Source organism: Balaenoptera borealis (assembly GCF_965194805.1).
Source record: "Balaenoptera borealis genome assembly, chromosome: 20".
Lineage (NCBI taxonomy): Eukaryota > Metazoa > Chordata > Mammalia > Artiodactyla > Balaenopteridae > Balaenoptera > Balaenoptera borealis.
This window is the reverse complement of record NC_138879.1, coordinates 17,156,953-17,177,234: the sequence shown is the minus strand read 5'-3', so window position 1 is coordinate 17,177,234 and position 20,282 is coordinate 17,156,953. Positions and strand designations below refer to the sequence as shown.

The 20,282-nt window shown below is 45.7% G+C and overlaps 1 protein-coding gene across 9 annotated transcripts in view; it reads right to left on the bottom strand.

Annotated features, from left to right (window-relative positions):
• Positions 1-13,738, bottom strand: part of GOSR2 (golgi SNAP receptor complex member 2) — a 40,715-nt gene extending 26,977 nt beyond the window's left edge. For 4 of the 9 annotated variants that reach the window (XR_014238745.1, XR_014238746.1, XM_082373866.1 and 1 more), the window contains exons 1-4: positions 13,614-13,737; positions 4,805-4,869; positions 3,075-3,183; positions 1,936-2,068 (exon numbers count right to left, since the gene is read on the bottom strand). Coding sequence is in view for 7 of the 9 variants with exons in the window: in XM_082373866.1 (XP_082229992.1) it covers positions 1,936-2,068; positions 3,075-3,183; positions 4,805-4,869; positions 13,614-13,642 (336 nt within the window). In the remaining 2 variants the exon portion in view is untranslated. The other 5 variants (XM_082373872.1, XM_082373867.1, XM_082373869.1 and 2 more) reach the window with 5 other exon arrangements.
• Between the last annotated feature and the right edge of the window lie 6,544 nt (positions 13,739-20,282).

Below are 20,282 nucleotides of genomic sequence, written 5' to 3'. Positions count from 1 at the left end.
AACGGAAACCCAGAGAGGTGGAATGACTTGTTCAAGAGTACGCAGAGCTGGTTAAGACGTCCAGCGGGGCACGAATCCCAGTGCTGGGTGCAGAGCCTGCCCTCTTAACCATCCTGTAGGGAGAAACAGCAAGACCAATCCCAGGGCTCCACTTTTACACAGCAAGTGGGAAGGACACAGAAGCAGGGCACGACCAGCCACAGCACTGTCTTCTCTCCCGCCTCCTGACCATTAGAAACTCTTCCGCCAAGCAGTGCCACTTTTACCACTTTCCATCATCATGAAGAGGTTAATGCACCTTTTCTTGGCTGCTCAAGTTCACAATCATTTTTCATTCAGGTATACGTCCCCCGACCCTGCTAACACGGGAGTTTCTCAGAGGTAGGAGTCATGGTTTTAAATTTAAACACGCTTTACTCTCGGTACCTTAAATAGCAGTCTGCATAAGCTGATGCTCGGTGGGTCAAGACTCCAGTGTTTGAATCAATTAGAGACTTCTTTTCATTTATTTGACAAATATTTATTGAATGCCTTTTATATACAAATCCTTCTTACCCTCCCATCTGAAAAGGTACAGCTGATGGGCTGTTATCTCTCAGAAAAATGTATTATACCTCCCGATCGTAGACAGACCAGGAAGAAGTTCATTCGGTCAGTTTTTATTAAGGGCCCACTGTACGCACAGCATCACACTAGGCTGGTAAGAAACAAAATAACTCTGAGCCATCATCCATGGCCTAAAAAGGCTGGAATAACCAATGCCACAGCTAGCAAAAGCCCATACACCACCTTTTCGTGTGTCGTACAGTTCTCTACTCTTTTGAAAGGCGGCTCTGCTTACCATTATACCACCAACACATGTTCATTGAACTTCTGAAGTGTTAAGCACAGTTACCTGACTGCTTGCGCTAGAGAAACCAAACTACATAGGCACATTCTGAAGCACCTGGGGACATTACTCCAAGTGTGGACACAGCAAAGAGAGTTAAACATCTGCAAAGTGGGAGCTGATCTGAATTCTGATAGGCTTAGAAAGCTAATACAATCTCTTTAGAAAATGAAACTCTCTGTAAAAACAAACAAAACAAACAACTCTCCCCCCCCACAAGGCCCACCTAATTTGGTGGAATACATTATGCAGGACACGACAAAGGCCAGTATGTTCTACAGCCATGTGTGGGAAATGATCCTCTTGAGACCAAAGGACAGGGACAAGGGTGTTCTAAGAAATCAAACATGCAAACCAACAGGCCACTTTCAAACAGGCTCGAGTCAAGGAATCCCGCTAAAATGAAATATCTGTTAACAAATCCCTCCAAACTGCCGCTCAGACTAGGGGCAAAAACATTTTAATGCATCTGACACTGGAAACACACACACACACACACACACACACACACACACACACACACACACACACACACACACACACACACACACACACACACACACACACACACACACACACACACACACACACACACACACACACACACACACACACACACACACACACACACACACACACCCCACAACCCCCCCACAACGGCTACTGCCTGAAGGCAGCTTTGAAACGCTGCCCTCACTGCAAATAGCCTAAGTTCTAATCATCTGTCTCGATCTGATCAGGAAAACATTTCCACCATGTGAACGTCCACCTCTCTGCATCGGACCAGTCAAACCAGGTAATTTTCACCTCTGCTCGTTCCCTCAATTTAACTGCTTCCTCTTCAGGTTTTTGTGACAGAGAAAGATTCCCTGCTTAGCTCTAGTCTCTGTGGCAACGCACAAAGTCTGCCGTCACTTCCGGTTGCTCTCCTCCTGTCCGATCAGTCTGCTTCAGACATCCCCTAAAAGACCGCCGCTCAGAGCCCTGAGCTGCAGCTCCCACAAGCTGTCGAGTTCCTGCAGATCCCACCCAGGCGCCTGGCTTACATTAGCGGTGAAGGTGCGGGACAGAAGCTCTTCTCGCTGTCTTTCCTGCTGCTCCCTTGCGTATCGCCGATGCTGGAAGTTTTGGAGAGCAGTCTGCAGGTGCTGGACATCATACTTTAACTGGTCAACACGACTAGAATTGACAGAGAGATTAAATTCCAGGAGTCAAGAGCAGCATGATTGGAGGTAGCCAGGCTTTGCCTTCAGGAAAGAAGACATTTCCTTACCTCTCCCTACACCACTCCATGCCATCCACCCCCCTCAAATAATCTGATTTTGATCAATGATGTTGAAAGTAAAGAAAGAGCTTGTGGTTAGAGCAGGGTGGTAGCACATGAGATTCCAGCAGCTTTACTTAAATATCTGCTGGTCTCTGATTCTGGATGCATGACAGGGAACAGGTGACAGGAAGCAGGTTTGATGACCTCTTCCTGACCTTCCAGGGATTATATCGCTCTCCTGGAAGAAGCCCAAGGGCATCTTTGGAGTAAAGCATCAATGAAGTTTCATAAAACTTTTGGGAGCAGGGGTTGGGGTAGAGATGGTGAGGGTGGTTTCACTTTAATTTCATGGGGGTGTATCAAACATTAGATCAGTATTTCATTATAAATACACTGATTGGAGTGATTAAGAGCAAGATATTTCAACCCAAGAATGTAGCGGGAACCAAAGAGCAGAGTGAAACTCCCCGGTAGCATCAGGTTTCAAGTGGCCATGGGTCTGGTCAGAAAAACAGTACCGGGGGCAAAATTTCTAAATGACACCAACGAGAAAAGGAGACATGAGGCTTCTGAGCCACTAACCTGACAGGCTTTTTATTCCTTTTTTTTTTTTTTAATTGAAGTATAGTTGATATACAATATGATATAAGTTACAGGTGTACAATATGGTGATTCACAAGTTTTAAAGGTTATACTCCATTCACAGTTATCATAAAACATTGGCTCTATTCCCTGTGTTGTACAACACAGGCTTTTTATTCCGAGGGGGTATCACTCAAACAGAATTGTGTTCTTTATGGGACTTTATCTTTGCATAGTCTCAGTTTTTCAATGTATAAATGGGATTTTCAGAATATGTGATGGCCTCCCCTGGGAGAAAGGCCTGCCGTGATAGGCCTGGGGTGTCAGAGTACTCACAGTTTGGCATTCTGTCTTTTGTTAGGAGGCTCCTTGCTGGACAAGATCTCCAGACGCTCTAGATGGCTGAATATCTGGTCTATGCTTGCTTGGATTTCGTTTTCTACTACTGCACAAAAGAGAAAAAAGAATAATTACTGGAAAAATAATAAATACAGTCATTTACCTTATCCCTTTCGATAAACAATCAAAATGACCTCTTTTCCATTTCTAATCGTATACCAATGAGATTGCTGGGAAGGCAAACAAAGTCAAAGAATAATTGCTGGAATAATAATAATAATAGTGAACTTAAATTGGAATAAATCAAACATATCTTTTTTCTATATCAAATGAACTAAAAAATATGTATTTCAAAAGGAGAAAAATGCATACACTAATGATGATGGGGAAAAAATTCAAATTATACTAAGTGACTGTAAACGTTGTTTCAAAAAATATATATATATATATAGCTGTTAATGCCATAACAATGCCAATTTTTTTAAAAGCTGAAGATAAATCTGTAGAAATAAATTTCCTGCCTTTAGAAAATAAAATGAACATTTAAAGATTGTCCAAATAAATATTTTAAGCAAAATGTAGTATTTTCTGATACAAATTGAGGCCTCTTTTCATTTGAGATTATTTTCAGATATGGGTTATAAATATCTAGTAGAAAGACTGCCAGCTGAACTCCCTACAGAACATAATGAGGTTTAAAAAAAAAAAAAAGCGCAAAGGGAAAGATTTAGTATGTGAAACATAGGGAAGAGTTCCCTTAAGAATGGGCAGACTGATGTTGGAGTCCCCAGAATAGACCGAATATCAACAGGAAAGAATCCACAGAGGTAACGATATGATAAATACAGTCATTTACCTTATCCCTTTCAATAAACAGTCAAAATGACCACTTTTCCATTTCTAATCATATACCAATGAGATTGCTGGGAAGGCAAACAAAGTCAACGCACAGAAGCAGCTAAACCGTGTGCAGAAAAAGGCATCCAGATTGCCTCTTGCCCAAAAGAGAAACGATAGCAGAGACAGAAATGTCACCTTCCTAGGGTAGCCCACAGTTAACAAGCACGGCTCAGAACAAGGTAGGGCACAGGACCAAGAGAAGAGGTGCTTTTGTAGCTGCAGAAAGCGGACGTGAGAAAACAGGAGAAACGGGCACGGCGCCAGCCGAGGAGTGAGAGGAGGGGACCGCATCTGCAGTGGGTGGGGGATCAGCAATGCCTGTGTGACCGACTCAGAAAAATGACCTTTTCTTACAACAGAGAAGAAACGAAAACACAGAAAGCAGCACTCTTCTCAAAGGAAATCACAGTGTGGGAACTAAACCAATTAATACTGCTCGTCGTTTCTGATAATCCGCCTAAAAAGCCACAGTTCTCAGCTCAGAAGAAATGGCCAATTCCAGTTAAACATCTCTGAATTTTTATGGACCACATTCCTCTACGGACTAGGTAATGAGATTAAGACAGATGGAGGAAAGGACTTCCATTCCCATAGGGCCATGTCAGGTTGAGTGGAGGGGTAATGGGGGATAAGACTTGTGGGATTCCAAAGGGCACAATCAGGGAAATCAGTGACTTTGCCATAGGGTTTTTCTGTCCACCCTAACAACAGAACTCATTCCACGCTGAATCATTAAGCCCCTGAGGCAGAAACGCAGTCAGGAAACCCAGCCCATTAGCACCGTGTCATCAGAGAAAGGACTCTGGTCTCCATAGTTAATTACTCACAGTGCAGACACTGCTTGTCGGCTGTCTCCAGGCGTCCCATGTGAGACTGGATCTCGTGGACCTGCCTATCAAAGGAAGAGGGAGGAAATGAGTGAGACAGGAGTAATCAACAGCGCTTCGGTCAGGAAAGACAATTTTTCTAATGCCAACATCTAACTGATTTAAATTGACAGTATTGCTGAACTGTAAAATTTGTATGTGGCACTTCAGGTCACATGTTTTGGCACGGTTTCTAATATTTTAACATTAATATTAATAATAATACTGACAGGCAGCATCTAGTGAGTGCTTACTGCATCTGAGACGTTCTGCAAAGTCAATAACCCTATGAGGAAAGTACTATTATCATCCTCATTTTGTAAATAAGACAACCGAAGCCCAGAAAGGCTATGTAACTTGTTCAAGGTCACACACCAAATGATAAACCTCGATCTGGACCCAGCCAATCCTACTCTCTGTTCTTTGACCCAATGTGCTGAGCACTGGTCTGTACTAGGGAGAGTCAAAGGGCAAGAGAGATATAATCCTTGTCCTTGAGAAACAGTGTAATTAGGAAGGACAGGCCAGATAGACATGTAAAGTCCCAAGAAGATTTAAGAGAACACGAACACACAGAAGTGTAAACAAAAAGAAAGCTGAGGAGCTATGGGCAGCAGTGCTAAGCAAAGGCAATGAACAGAAGAGTGAGCTGGGGAAAGCTTTGTGGGTGAAGGGAGTTCTCAACATCATTTTGAAGAAGACAGACATGATTCGGTGAAGGAAGATGTGGAGAAAAAGACGTGCAAAAAGGCCTGCAAGGGCTTCCCTGGTGGCGCAGTGGTTGAGAATCTGCCTGCCAATGCAGGGGACACGGGTTCGAGCCCTGGTCTGGGGGGATCCCACATGCCGCGGAGCAACTGGGCCCGTGAGCCACAATTGCTGAGCCTGCGCGTCTGGAGCCTGTGCTCCGCAACAAGAGAGGCCGCGATAGTGAGAGGCCCGCGCACCGTGATGAAGAGTGGCCCCCACTTGCCGCAACTAGAGAAAGCCTTAGCACAGAAACGAAGACCCAACACAGCCATAAATAAATAAATTAATAATAATAAAAAAAAAAAAAAAAAAAAAGGCCTGCAAGGCACGTCACGTGGGTTACCAGCTGGCTGGCCTGCCTGAGGGTTGGGGTCAGAGGGGAGAAGGGGATGAGGTGATTAGTTGGAGGAAACCATCAGAGGAAGGCCCTGAAAGATACGGATCTCCTGTTTGGTCAACATCTTTCCCTGGCAATACGAGGCGACTGCCATCTCATTTGGAAACGCCAACACTGCACCCAAAACCTCTGGCATGGTCCTGGACATCAGGCCCCAGAGCATCTTTTGGAGGCTCCCTGGGGATTGGGCAAGGTCACCTACCCGCTGAGCCCTTCCGAGCCGTCCTCTGTGATCAGTCCTGGGGATACTGTTTATCCTACCCCAACAACCGCCTCCTGGTGCTTCTGGTCTCCCCACGTGAGAGCCACATGAGAGGGGCCTGTGAGCTCTTCCATCATCACCAACCCTTGAGGGAAAGGTCGGCAACCATCCTCCACCATGAGCACCACAAACTGTGACCCCGAATTTACCAATGCGAGCCAGGAGCCCAAATTTCATTTGAACTTGCCTCTAGTCTTTTCCAGGGTGTCCCCGTGGCCTCTAAAAATGACCCATGGCCCCAGAAGCAAGAGCAGCTCTCTAACGACTCTCAGAGCGCTCCTGGGCAAGACCCATGGTCCTGAGAGGCAGCAGGAAATCACTCCTAGAGACTGCTACTTCAGGAAGGCAGGTCCGGATGCTTCAGAATGGAGGCACGTGGAGATATGGAGGCAGATGTGGAAAGGCAGCTTGAAGAAACCAACATCTGGATCAGGGCCACCGTGAAAACAGCCAGAGAGGACTGGATGGCAATGCTGAGATGGAAAAGAGAACTAGGACTTCCCTGAAGGCCTGGATGTGGGCAGTGAGGTGAATTTCTAATGGCAGTGGGACAAGAACGGACTACAATAAGTGCTGATGGCTCAGCTCGTTATCCATATGGAAAAAAGACACCTCACGTAACAGTACACAGAGATAAACTCAAGATAGTTTAAAGCCTAAATGTAAAAAGTGAGGCTTTAGAACTTTCTGAAGAAAATATAGGCGTGCATATTATGACTTCAGGTTAAAGAAGGATTTCCTAAACAAGACAAAAACCAAAACTACCCCCAAAACACCACAAACCACAAAAGAAAAGACTGATAGATCTGGCTACATTAAAACAAAAACCTTTTTACACCAAAGGCACAATTTACAAAAAAAAAAAGACAGGCAGAGACTGGAAGATACCTGCAGCAGATAACAAGGGAATAGTATTCAGAATGTATAAGGAACTGCTACAAATCAATAGGAAAAGTCAAACAAAGCAATTTTTAAAATGGGCAAAGGGCAACTGACAGAAAAGGAAACCCAAATGGCCAATAAATATATGAAGAGACACTCTTCTAGTAATCAGGAAAATGCAAATTAAAAACAATGACATCATGGTGGTGCAGTGGTTAAGAATCCGCCTGCCAATGCGGGGGACACAGGTTCGAGCCCTGGTCCAGGAAGATCCCACATGCCACAGAGCAACTAAGCCCGTGTGCCACAACTACTGAAGCCCACGCTCTGCAACAAGAGAAGCCACTGCAATGAGAAACCCACGCACCGCAACGAAGAGTAGCCCTCGCACAACTAGAGAAAAGCCCGCGCACAGCAACAAAGACCCAACGCCATCAAAAATAAACAAAATAAATATATTTAAAAAAATAATAAATAATGACATCATATTTCTCCCATTAGATTGACAAATATTTTAAATTTTAAGGATGAGGGACTCATGGCAGGCAAAACCATGGTCCCCAAGGGATCCTGGGAAGACTTCCAGGTTCCACCAAAGGACTGCCTTTGGCTCTGTGTTTTGCTCAGTGTTTTTTAAAAATCAACGTTTGAGGGCTTCCCTGGTGGTGCAGTGGTTGAGAGTCTGCCTGCCAATGCAGGGGACGCGGGTTCGGGCCCTGGTCTGGGAGGATCCCACATGCTGTGGAGCAGCTGGGCCCGTGAGCCACAGCTACTGAGCCTGCGCGTCTGGAGCCTGTGCTCCGCAACAAGAGAGGCCACGACAGTGAGAGGCCCGCGCACCGCGATGAAGAGTGGCCCCCGCTCGCCGCAACTAGAGAAAGCCCTCGCACAGAAACGAAGACCCAACACAGCCAAAAATAAATAATAAATAAATAAATATTTTAAAAAAAATCAACGTTTGATTATGAAATTTGCACATGATTCTGTGCTCTAGTGAGTGCTTAGGATATTGTACCACAAAACATATATTAACATTTTTCATTTAGGCTAAAGTAGTAAGATGAATTTGTCAGGGATAAAACACATTTTGTGTAAAACAGATAGCTAGTGGCAAGCAGCCACATAGCACAGGGAGATCAGCTCGGTGCTTTGTGACCACCTAGAGGGGTGGGATAGGGAGGGTGGGAGGCAGACGCAAGAGGGAGGAGATATGGGGATATATATATATATATGTATAGCTGATTCACTTTGTTATAAAGCAGAAACTAACACATCACTGTAAAGCAATTATACTCCAATAAAGATGTTTAAAAAAAACCCACACATTTTGACTTGAGGTTAAAAAAAAAAGTCAAATGCACAATATAGAATGGCATTCAACTTTGGGAGCCATCTGATAAAGGAACACTACCAATTAAAGGTTTCTCCCAATGGAAGATGAACAGGACGGCTGGAAAAGAGTTTAGAAGTCAAGTTATGAAGAGGAATGGTCAGAAGAGCTAGTGATAATGATCCTCTGAGAAAAGAAAAGAAAAAACTAAACTAAAATGGGGCAGCTGGGGCTCTTCAAGTATCTGGAGATGACATACAGAAAAGAGGAGTGGGCTTGTTCTCTGTTGCTGCTCCTTAAGGGAGACCCAGAACCAAAAGGTGCAAATTTCAAGATGACAGATTTCAGCTCAACCCCGGGAAAAATGAGAACAATTACAAACTTTCTCTTCAAGAAGAGGGAAAAAAGAAGAGCTCCAGCATGTTTAAACACAGAGTACATGAACTATCTTGAGTTTTATAAAGGGTCTTCCCGACCAAAGTGAGTTGGAATGGAAGATCTTGCCAGTCACTTTCAATTCTGAAATTCTATGATGACAGCAGGAGAGATGATGCCCATACCCACAAAACCCTATAACCACTCTTCAGCTGGCTTTCACTGTTTTCTAAGCTACAATGGATAAACTTTAAATTGCAGGGAAACGTTACTGACTTTTTCCATCCAATCTCTATTTGCTTTGAATGAACTGAAAAAGTTAGAGCCAATAAAGCGATACAATCTCTACATGTCATGCCAGAGAGGAAATAAATGCAAAACAACAAAGCAAGCATGAATGGCATGGTGGGAACTGCTGTGCCGAGCGGCAGATCTGTTTTATACTGAACTGGGAATTCGGACACACATTTGAAGCCAATACGGAACAGCTGCTACACAAGCATGACTTGGGGGTGTGGACACTAGAAATCAGAAGTCCTAGCCCTGCCTAGCATGGGGTCCATGGTGGGCTTGGGTGAAGACATAACCAAGCAGAGACCTAGTAGCAAATAAGCAAGGGTCACTGTTGCTGATTAAAAAAAAAAAAAAAAACAGTCTGTAGAAGATCTAGGAAGAACTTTAAAACAGAATTGTTTTTTAAAAGTCCATGGAACTACCCCAGCCCCATCATATACATCCACTTTGCAACCATGCTGCCTCTGACCAACCTGAGCAGGAAACAGGGTTTTGGAGTTAAAAGATCTGAGTTGAAGTTCTAGTGCCACTGTGCAGTAGCTGAGGGACACTGAACAAGTCACTTAATTCCTTGGTGCCTCGGTGTTCTCAACTGTAAAACGGGGTACTGATAATCATAATTATTTAAAGTGTAGATCCAAATGCAATACGAAACTGCTGTGTAACCCATACAGAAGTTTGTTGTTTTTACTTAGCTTTGCTTAAAAGTAGTGGGAACCATCTGGGCATTTTCACTCACCCACTTTGCCTCGACTATATTTAGCCTCTCATCAGAAGGGAAAATCAAAAAAAGGAAAAGCTGGTTTTGAGATAAGGTAGCAGTCTTTAAACCCAGCTGTTCATCAAAATCACCTGGAGAGCCTGTTAAAAATAGAGCTTCTTGTGCTCCAAACCTATTGAATCAGAATCTCTAGTGATAATAAGGTCCAGGGCACTGAATGATCCTGGACAAATATGGGCACCTTTCCAAGCACTGGGATCTCAAAAATAGAAGCCTGGCTATTAGCTCCTCTATAAAGTTCATCCTAACACAGTATTATTTAAGTGCAAAATGTTTAACCTGTTTTTCATCTTTTTTTCTTTTCATTCATTGTTCAGGTAGTTCAGGCGTTTTCAAGATACACACTTTAAAATGTTGATCTAATTTCAATGTACTTTCAGGGACGTGGCAAGAGATAACTACAAATTGGGTTCAAAGTTCCAGTGAAATTAATACATTCAGTTACTGTTGTGTCAATTCAGCTGCAATCATTAATTTCTGCAATTGCAAAAGTTAACTGCTGATGCGCACAGGATTCTGTGTGTTTCCTTTTAAAGACACCCAATCACCAGTATTATGGAGCTGAAAGGAGACTTACAGTTTAATCAGCCCAAAACCTTCATTTTACAGATGAGGAAAACAAGGTGAAGAGGTCTAGAACCACAATCCCCAGTCCTGGTTCAGTCCTTGAGGGGAAAGGAGGCAGATCAGAATATACTGCAGCGTGAAACAAGGTAAACTCCCTGAGGGCAGGGCTGTACAGTTAGCACTGGGAATGGTGCCTGACACAGAGCAGGTGCTCAATAAATATTCGCTGAATGAATGAACGACTGCATAGTAGAAGGCCTAGCAGTGGTTGGCCAGATCTCGCCCCTTGTCTGTTTTTGTAATAAAGTTTTATTGGAATACAGTCACATTCATTTGTTTACATATTGTCTTATAGCTGCTTCCCCACTATAATAGCAGAGTTGAACAGCTGCTACAGAGACCGTACTGCCTGTAAGGCCTGAAATATTTACTATCTGGCTCTTGACAGAAAAAGTTGGCGAGCTCTGCTATAGACTCTAAGGGTCTCCAGAGTTTGAGGGTAAATCATTGGAGGCCTGCAGAGGTAAGTAGTTCATCTACACTCCACAAATCTTGTTTGGGACACCGTTGAGTACTGCTCCTCTAAGTTCACATAGAATTGAGCTTCCTAGTCTACTATGTGATCAGCTACCTGCTGCAATGATAACAGGTAGTCTGAGACTCTGTGAACAAAATTATTCTTAAAAATAAACTGGGTCACAGCCTCCTTAGCAACATCCTTTAACCAAATTAACTAACCAGATGAGACTGTACATCACAGATCAACTTCAAAGCACTACTCAGTCCATTGAGCCTTATTATTGTAAAAGATCTGCCCTTTCTTAGTAACATGAGTATAATTTCCTGTTTCATTCCTTTTCCAACTGACTCACAGATCTAGTTTTTAAAGTTCCTTCCTATAATTATTATATGAGAATAGGGCTCCCCAGTGTAAGACCAATTCTGTCATTTCAATACTATTACAAAGTAGGCTCTACATTTTCACCCACCCAAACCAAACACATAATCAATAAACTAAAAAGAAAGAAAAGTAGAAAATGAAAGAGTAACTTAATGAAACATAAATGAAAATGAAACATAAACTTAGAAAATGAAACAATAATTGGATCACCTTCCTCTTATTCTAATGCTCCAAAGTATTGCTTTTGTTGTGAATTCATTAGAGAGGTGGGTCCCCATTTTCTTTCTTTCCAAGGCCCTGGAGGTGTGATTTTAAGTGTTTTCATCAGCACAAAACTACAGCATAAATTTGGAAGTTGTTAGAATAGGATAGATATAGGCATACACTCCAAAAAAATTGAAAACAGAGACTCAAACAGATATTTGTACACCAACGTTCTCAGCAGTATTATTCACAACAGCCAGAAGGTGGAAACAACCCAAGTGTCCATCAATAGATGAATGGATAACGAAACGTGGTGTGTGCGTGTGCGTGTGCGTGTATCCACAAAAGAATATTATGTAGCCATAAAAAGGAACGATGTTCTGATACACGCTATGACATATATGAACCTTGGAAACATTATGCTAAGTGAAATAAGCCAGATACAAAAGGACAAATATATTATTCGACTTATATAAGATATATAGAATCAGCAAATTCAGAAACAGAAAGCAGAACAGGTTACCAGGGACTTGGGGAAGAATGGAGAGGTACTGCTTAATGGGTACATGAGTTTCTGATTGGGATAATGAAAAAGTTCTTGAAATGGATAATGTTGATGGTTACACGACACTGTGAATGTACTTGATGTCACTGAACTGTACACTTAGAAATGATTATAGGGACTTCCCTGGTGGCGTAGTGGTTAAGAATCTGCCTGCCAATGCAGGGGACATGGGTTTGAGCCTTGGTTGGGGAAGATCCCACATGCTGCGGAGCAACTAAGCCCATGTGCCACAACTACTGAGCCTGCGCTCTAGAGCCCCCGAGCCACAACTACTGAGCCCGTGTGCCACAACTACTGAAGCCCGCGCACCTAAAGCCCGAGCTCTGCAACAAAAAGAAGCCACCGCAAGGAGAAGCCCGCACACCACAACGAAGAGTAGCCCCCACTCACCGCAACTAGAGAAAGCCCGCGCGCAGCAATGAGGACCCAATGCAGCCATACATACATACATAAATAAATAAAATATAAAAAAAGAAATGATTATAATTTTAAATGGCAAACTAAATGATACTGGTAACAATTAAAAATTAAATGGTTAACTTTAAAATGGGAAATTTTCATGTTATGCATGTTTGACCACAATAAAAGATAAATCATAAAAGATAAATCATCCCCCCAAATATGATAGGCATGATCTTATTTTCATATTCAATTACACATTTCAGCAAGTTCCAAAAATGCAGGACAATATGAATAAAGGACACTACCAAGGAATTTAAGTTATGAGAAGCTAAACCAAAACTCAATTTCCTTAAAGGTGACCTGTAACCAGATATGAATAGCAAGTACCGTAATAATACTGAATGCTATCTGAGCAATTTCTTTGTATCATAAAAATACGGTCTTTAGTATAAACCAAAATCAGAATAAAAGAAAAAAAATCACAGTGTAGAAGCAACAAGTTTTGAGTCAATAAAGACTAGGGACTAACATCATTTAGGAGCTGTGAGCTATTAATTAAACTTTTTCTGACGACATTATCCCAGTGATGGATCCTTCTAAATTACTTAAGGAGATCCTGTTGGTACTGCTCATTTACCTTCCACCTCATTGTGCCACACGTTAGACCTTTCTTCGTACACGTCCTGACTCTCCAACTAACCAGTAAACTCCTCTGTGCCGGGGCCCTGAGTCCCCACCAGCTCTACCAAATCGGACCGTAGAGTTGGCAGGTGCTGGACAAAGTGCGACTTTCCCTTCACCTAGTCTACCCAGCGGGCAGTCATGGCCTCCAAGATCCCCGGAGGCATTCGGCCCAAAGTCCTCGGGCACCAGGTCGGACCCTCCGGCCGCCGCTACCTGGGCATCCCGTCAAAAACTGAGCACTTCCGAGCTGCTCCCCCCTGCAGCGCCCGGGCGGAAAGACTCGGCCTCCATACTGGCGGACGTCCGAGGCCCCAGGCCGGGGGCAGGCTTCGCCCAGCCTGGCTTTGCCCCAGCCCCTGCCCGACTCGTCCCTCACTTGTGCGTTTGCTGGTACAGCGGCTCCATGTCGCCGGCCCCGCCGGGTCCCGCGTTGGCTTCCACAGAACACGTCCTCACAGCCCCCTTCCGGCTTCCGGCTCCGGCTTCCGGTCGCTGGACCCTCCCTTCCCTGCCGGCTAGGGCTGCCCCAACGCACGCCCTACTGGTGGTGACTGCGAGAAAGGAGAAGGGAAACGAGTAGAGGGGCCTGGAGAAGAAGGCTAAGTGTAGTCAGAGCATCTGCCTCAGATGGGGGACGAGGAAGTATAGGTTTTGGCCGGAGGCTGTCTCCAGTATTGAGTCAGGCATTGGTAAGGGCAGTCGCAAGGTACCGACGTGGGGTCCTCAGAGCAAGTTTGGAGGCCAGAGGACCCCAGTTCATCTTTGCGGGAGGAAGTCTGGGAGGATTCCTGCTTGGCTTCGCCTCAAACTGTTTAGTTGTGGGTCTGAAGATTTCGCTCTTCGCTGGAGTCTCTGGTGCAGGCATCTCTTGTCTTGTCCCCCACCCCATTTATCCATCTAATAAACCCAGAGTGAATGAGTGGTTACCATGTATCACATGTGCTGTGGGGGAAACGGGTTCTTCTTGCCCTCAAAGAGGTCTTGGTATAGGAAAGGAAATAAGATGTGTGTACAAATAAACATCTACAAGGTAGAAAGTCTGAAGAGGTTGAGCGAGCTGGAGCCGGCTCCGGTGAGAGATTCAGGAAAGACAATGTAGGAGGTGGCATTTGAGTTAGGACTTGAAGGATTTGGACACTTCGGCCTCTCCACGTAGACCTAATCCGTTTCCATCCTCCCAGGCTTATCTACTGTTCCTCCCAAGGGAGGAGATGTTCCTCTTCCTTTGACAAGTTGATGCTTCTATTTTCCTGTATCCTGGATCCCACCCAGTTTTGTGCCCCAAGGGACTGTCCACCCATGTACCTTCTTTCCCTAACATTATTTTCACACTTATTCTAATATTTATTAATGAGTACCTACTATTACCAGGCACAGATACTGGGGGGGGGGGGGGGGAGGAATACAAGTAAGACACAGCCCTAGAGAAACAGACTAGAATGATCCCAGCCACTTAAGGAGGACTTAGAAAAAATTTAAAATAGCACTCCAGAGCATGGGACACCCTGAGGCCTGGGACCTGGGCCAGGGACTTTGCTTGCCTAGGTCTTAGGACAATCTTGTGTGGTAGAATAAAGATGGTTTCGTATTCTTTGCTACTGTTCCGATTAAAAGGTGGAGTCTAATTCCATTCTTTTTAAATCTGAGCTGGCCTTAGTGACTTGCTTGAGCAACAGAATGTAGCAAAAGTGAAATTCTAGGATTTCCAAGGCCAAGTCATAAGAAGCCTTGCAGCTTCTACTCAGCCCTCTAAAGGAGCACTCACTCTGGTGATCCTGAGCCACCTTGGAAGAAGTTTGACTACCTTGAAGCCATCATGCTGGAAAGGCCATGTCTATATGTGTTCTAGTCAACATGCCCAGCTGAGCCCACTCTTCCAGCCAAGCACCAGACTTGTAAGTGAAGCCATCTTGTACCCTCAATACTAGTCTATCCGTCAGCTGACTCCCACCAAGTGACCTCTGTAGACTTCACATGGAGCAAAAGAATTGCCCAACTGAGACTGTGCCTGAATCCTGTCCAGGAAATCAAGAGATATAGTGAAGTGGGTGATATTTTAAGCCACTAAATTTTGGGGTAGTTCATTTTGCAGCAATAGATATCTGACCTCACAAAGCTTATTAGCGAGTTAGGGAGACAAGGTACAGGGATTAGGAAAAGGTAACAGTGCAAGACAATGTATGAATGTGTAATGAGTAGTAAAGACAATTAGTTTCTGTCATAACGTAGGGAAGGAAGGGATCCCTTTCAATTTGGTGATGAAGGAAGGCTTTCCAGAAGAGATGAGATTTCAGCTAAACCTTGAAGTACAAGAAGGATTAAGACGTATGGAGATGCAGGCACAGGGAGTTCTTGGCAAGCAGAGAGAGAAATTTTCAGAAGCTGTAGGTAGTCCCAGGCAGTCTGTGTGGTTCCTCTTGGCTAGAGCAGAGGGTTTCTGCAGTAGAGGAATATACACAAACAGGAAAGATGCTTTGCCTCCACCTTGTGGAACATCTGGAGGGCTTTGAGCCTTGGGTAATGGAATCAAGTTTCCAGTGATTTCAGGAAAATCAATTTGATAACTTATGCCTTCTCCTTTTATCTGAACTTTAAGAGGTGTCCCAAAGTTCTACTGTTCCAGGGCTTGGTAAACTAATCCATATTCCACCTGTTTCTTCCCCTTGTGGTATGATAAACTTCAATACTCTGAAGAGTATTTTTTTTAATTTATTTATTTTTATTTTTGGCTACGTTGGGTCTTCGTTGCTGCACACAGGCTTTCTCTAGTTGTGGCGAGTGGGGGCTACTCCTCGCTGTGGTGCACAGGCCTCTCATTGCGTTGGCCTCTCCTGCTGCGGAACACGGGCTCCAGGCAGGCAGGCTTCAGCAGCCGTGGCACGCGGGCTCAGCAGCTGTGGCTCGCGGGCTCCAGAGCACAGGCTCAGTAGCCGTGGCACACAGGCCCAGCCGCTCCGCGGCATGTGGGATCCTCCCGGACCAGGGCTCGAACCCATGTCCCCCACATTGGCAGGTAGACTCTCAACCACTGCGCCACCAGGGAAGTCCCTGAAGAGTATTTTTGATGTGTCCAATTTGAGGAACTTAATTCTTCTCTCTGAAGCCATTAATCTGTTGTGTCTCTCTGGTCAACTCAATCAGATGGAATAGAACAATTCTGTTATCCCTTCTACCAAACCATCCCTGCTCCCTATACTGCCCCTGCCCTGGTGTCTACCCCCTTCCCATTGCACCTTCTGTCCTGTTGCCTCCTAAGCCCCCTGCCCCCATTGTCTATCCCACCTGTGTCAATGCTCGTGCAGCACCTTGCACAATTGGTGCCAGCTCTGAATATGTCCCACTTCCCCTACCAAACCTAAGAGCCTGTTGAGAGGCCCTCATCATTGCTCAACCACTCCCTCCCCTTTCCAATCATTCTCTTCAATGTTGAGCCTTTTGATAGCTCCCTGGTGCCTAAAGAACACAGTAACAAATTCTTATCTTGGCAGACAGAGCTCTCCTTACTGGCCACATCTCTGGCCACTTCCCCCATCCTAACTAGAGTAATTGTAGTTCTTCTCTCAAGGGCCTTTGTGTCCTCTGGCCTTTGCATGCACTGTTCCCTGTGCTTCAAACACCCTTCCCTCTGCCTCAAGCCTGATGAACTCATTCAAGTCTCAGCTCTGCTTTCACCTCCCTTGGGGAGGGCCTCTGACACCTAGGCTGGATCTGAACTCCTCCCCTGTGCTCCTCCGGCACCTGGTGCTCCTTCTCAGCACTTATCACAAGGATCCCAATTCTCTGTCCACCAGCCCAAGGGCAGGAGGTGTGTCTTTCATCCCTGTATCTTCCTAGCATCCAGCTCAGTGACTGGCATAAGGTAGGTGCTTGTTAAATATCTTGTTGCCTTGAAATGGACTCCATTTAATCAACTCACTCTCCTAAGTATTCCACCTGCCTGCCATTTCAGAAGCCCAGAATTATTTGAAAGTTGACTTTTAGACAATTATAAACTGCCTGCATCAGAAGTGCCATTCTTTTTTTTTTACAGAATCTTTTATTTATTGATTGATTGATTGGCTCTGTTGGGTCTTCGTTGCTGCGTGTGGGCTTTCTCTAGTTGCGGAGAGCAGGGGCTACTCTTCGTTGCAGCGCGAGGGCTTCTTATTGCGGTGGCTTCTCTTGTTGCAGAGCACAGGCTCTAGGCGCGCGGGCTTCAGTAGTCGTGGCTTGCGGGCTCAGTAGTTGTGGCTTGCGGGCTATAGAGCGCAGGCTCAGTAGTTGTGGCACACGGGCTTAGTTGCTCCGCGGCATGTGGGATCTTCCCGGACCAGGGCTCGAACCCGTGTCCCCTGCATTGGCAGGTGGATTCTTAACCACTGAGCCACCAGGGAAGCCCAGAAGTGCCGTTCTTGTTGAAAGCCTTGTCACTTGAAATCAGTGCAGAGTGCTAAACAAAATGCCTCCTCTTTAAGCGACTTCACAACAGTTTCTCGTCCTGTGCTCATAACCACCCGGTCAGAGGCAGGACAGGCATCACCATCCTGGTTTTCTAGACAAGCATCCTGAGCTTCAGAGATTAACTTGCCTGCCTAAACTGACCGTGGGAGAGGGGAACTAGGTCCAGGCTGCAGTCACACACCGCCCTCCAGGTAGCTGCTCTGTCATCCTGCCTTTTTGACTCCGAGGGCCTTGCACAGATAAATAAAACACCTCTGATGGCTTCTGCTTCGGACAGCAACAAAACCCTAGTCACCCCCGCCCCCAAAGCCAGAGAAACATAATCTCACCGCCTCTGGGTTTTCTCCCTAACCCCTTCGATTAAAGCTGAGCAGACAGAAAGGATGACAGTTCTGAATTCAGAGGCTGCAATGAGCTGAGCACAACAAGCATCGGGGGCCCCTTCCAGGACCCACCAGGTGGAGGAGATGTTGCCCCGGGTGCTGGGGGAGGTGGGGAGAGGTCTCCAGGGAAGCCGTCCTCCACAGAGAGTCCATCAGCAAATTGTCTCATGTAGCCATAACAGCCAGGAGCAAGGTAGGGGGAGCAGGGTTTGGTCCGAGGAGAGCCAGTGTATTGTAAACAGGATAAAAGGGGCTGGAAAGCCCCACTTATCACTGACTAATGTGTCCCCAGGTCATCGGGGAGCTGGACCCCCACCAGCAGCCCTGAGGGAGGGAAAGAATTCCCGATTAACCCCATCACCTGTGAGCGGAGCCAGGGCAGAGGTCTGCCTTTCCCCCTGCTAAGTGATTTCCATGGTCATTAGGCATTTGTGGGTCTCGGCACAGTTTCTAGGAAGCCCTCTGCCAGATTGGAGAAATGCCTTCGGAGCCCCCCCCCAGGGGCCACCTGGAGCAGGGCATATGTGGAGGCATCTGTGGGAAGAGAGGTCGTCTGAGGAAGGCAGAGGTAGCAGGAGGCTGGGGCGGTTGTAGGGGAGAATGGTGCTCTCCTCTTAATTGTAGGGGAGAAGGAGGCTTGGGTGCCAGCACATGGAGCAATGGGTTGGCTTAATTTAGACTTGAGGGACTGACTGAGAGCTCCGTCTCTCTGGGCTCTAATGATCTCATTCATTCCTTACAACCCCCTGTGTGGCAGGTGTCTTAATCTATAGATGAGAAAACTGAGGTCCAGAGAGGTTAAGTGTCCACAGTAAACACTGGGTGAGTGACCAGCTGAGACCTGAACTCAGGCCTTGCTGACTCCCAGTCTGGGCACTGCAGTGTCAGTTGGACCAGATGCACCACATCAGTGTTTAAGTGTGAAGACTTCAAGGGATGCTTAGATCAAGTGAGTTCAGCTTTCCTCTGAATATACTTCACCCCTCCAGGGAGCCTTCCTTGGTCATCTCTGTCTCCTCCTTTCGGGCCCCCATTTTCCTGGACCCCTGAGCATGGGATAGAAAGAGTTCAGAGCTTGATACAGGGAGCCTGAGTTTGATTTTCCAACTTGGTCCCTTTGGCCAAATCAATCAATTCCTCTGAGCCTCAGTTTCTTTTTCTGTCAGATGGGGACACTAATATCCACTCTCAGTATTTCACCAGGTTGAAGGAGGATTAAATGAGAAGGGCTTTGCAAGTGATTTGAGTGTTAATTTCACAGTGATTGTCATGGGACCTCCTGAGTGAATTTGTTGCCTCTAGTTTTCACCTCCTCACCCACCTGCCTCTCCAGGAATATTGCCTTCAGATTCACATGCATAACATACCACCTTATGCATGTCTCCTGCTCCAGAACCATCAGTGTCTCCCTGCTACTGCTTCCTTGACCTGAAACTCACCTTTCCAGAATTGGCTCCCTTCCCACTCCCAAAGCTGGAGCCTCTGCTCCCCTGCCCCACCATGGGCTTGAGTCACGGATCCTACTTGAGGTGTCTAAACACACTGTGTGTTCTCATACCTGTGGGCCTGGGCTGGCTCCTTGTAGAGATTTGTCCCCTCTTCCAAGTTGGCTCAGATCCCAACCCCTCCTCCAGCTGGCTTCCTTACCACCCATCCTGTCGCACCCTCTCCACCCACTTGTCTTTATCATTCTCTGTTCCTTAGCATTCACTTCCTAGGCATGTTGGCTTTCCATGCATAACCAGTCTCCACATTAGATCATCAGCTTCTTGAGGACAAAGACCTGTCTGTGTCTTTCAAAGAATCTGCTCAAAATCTAGGCTAGAGAGGCAGTGAGCTTAAAGGGATGTCCTCAGGACTCCATCCATCTACAAGTCAGGAGAGTGGCTAACCTGCCATGTGAGCCCCTTGAGCAGTGCTGCTTTGAGGATCTGGCTTACTGGAGGGATCATTGTACATCCATGAGTTGATTTGAGCCATGGCAGGCCAATATGGAGGCGGGGATTGTTTTTGGCTGGTGGCAACTTTGTGGGACCTGGCCAAGAGTACCAACCTAGAAGCCCTCTATTCTACAGCCCATAGGGCTTGCCCTGAGCATACAGGAGCCTCTGTGTCATCCCCTTTCATCTCCACCATTCAATAAGTCCTCAGGGATTCTGGTGGGAAGCAGGAGTATTGAGGAATTTTCCTTCCATGCCCTTGATAACCAATGAACTGATGAC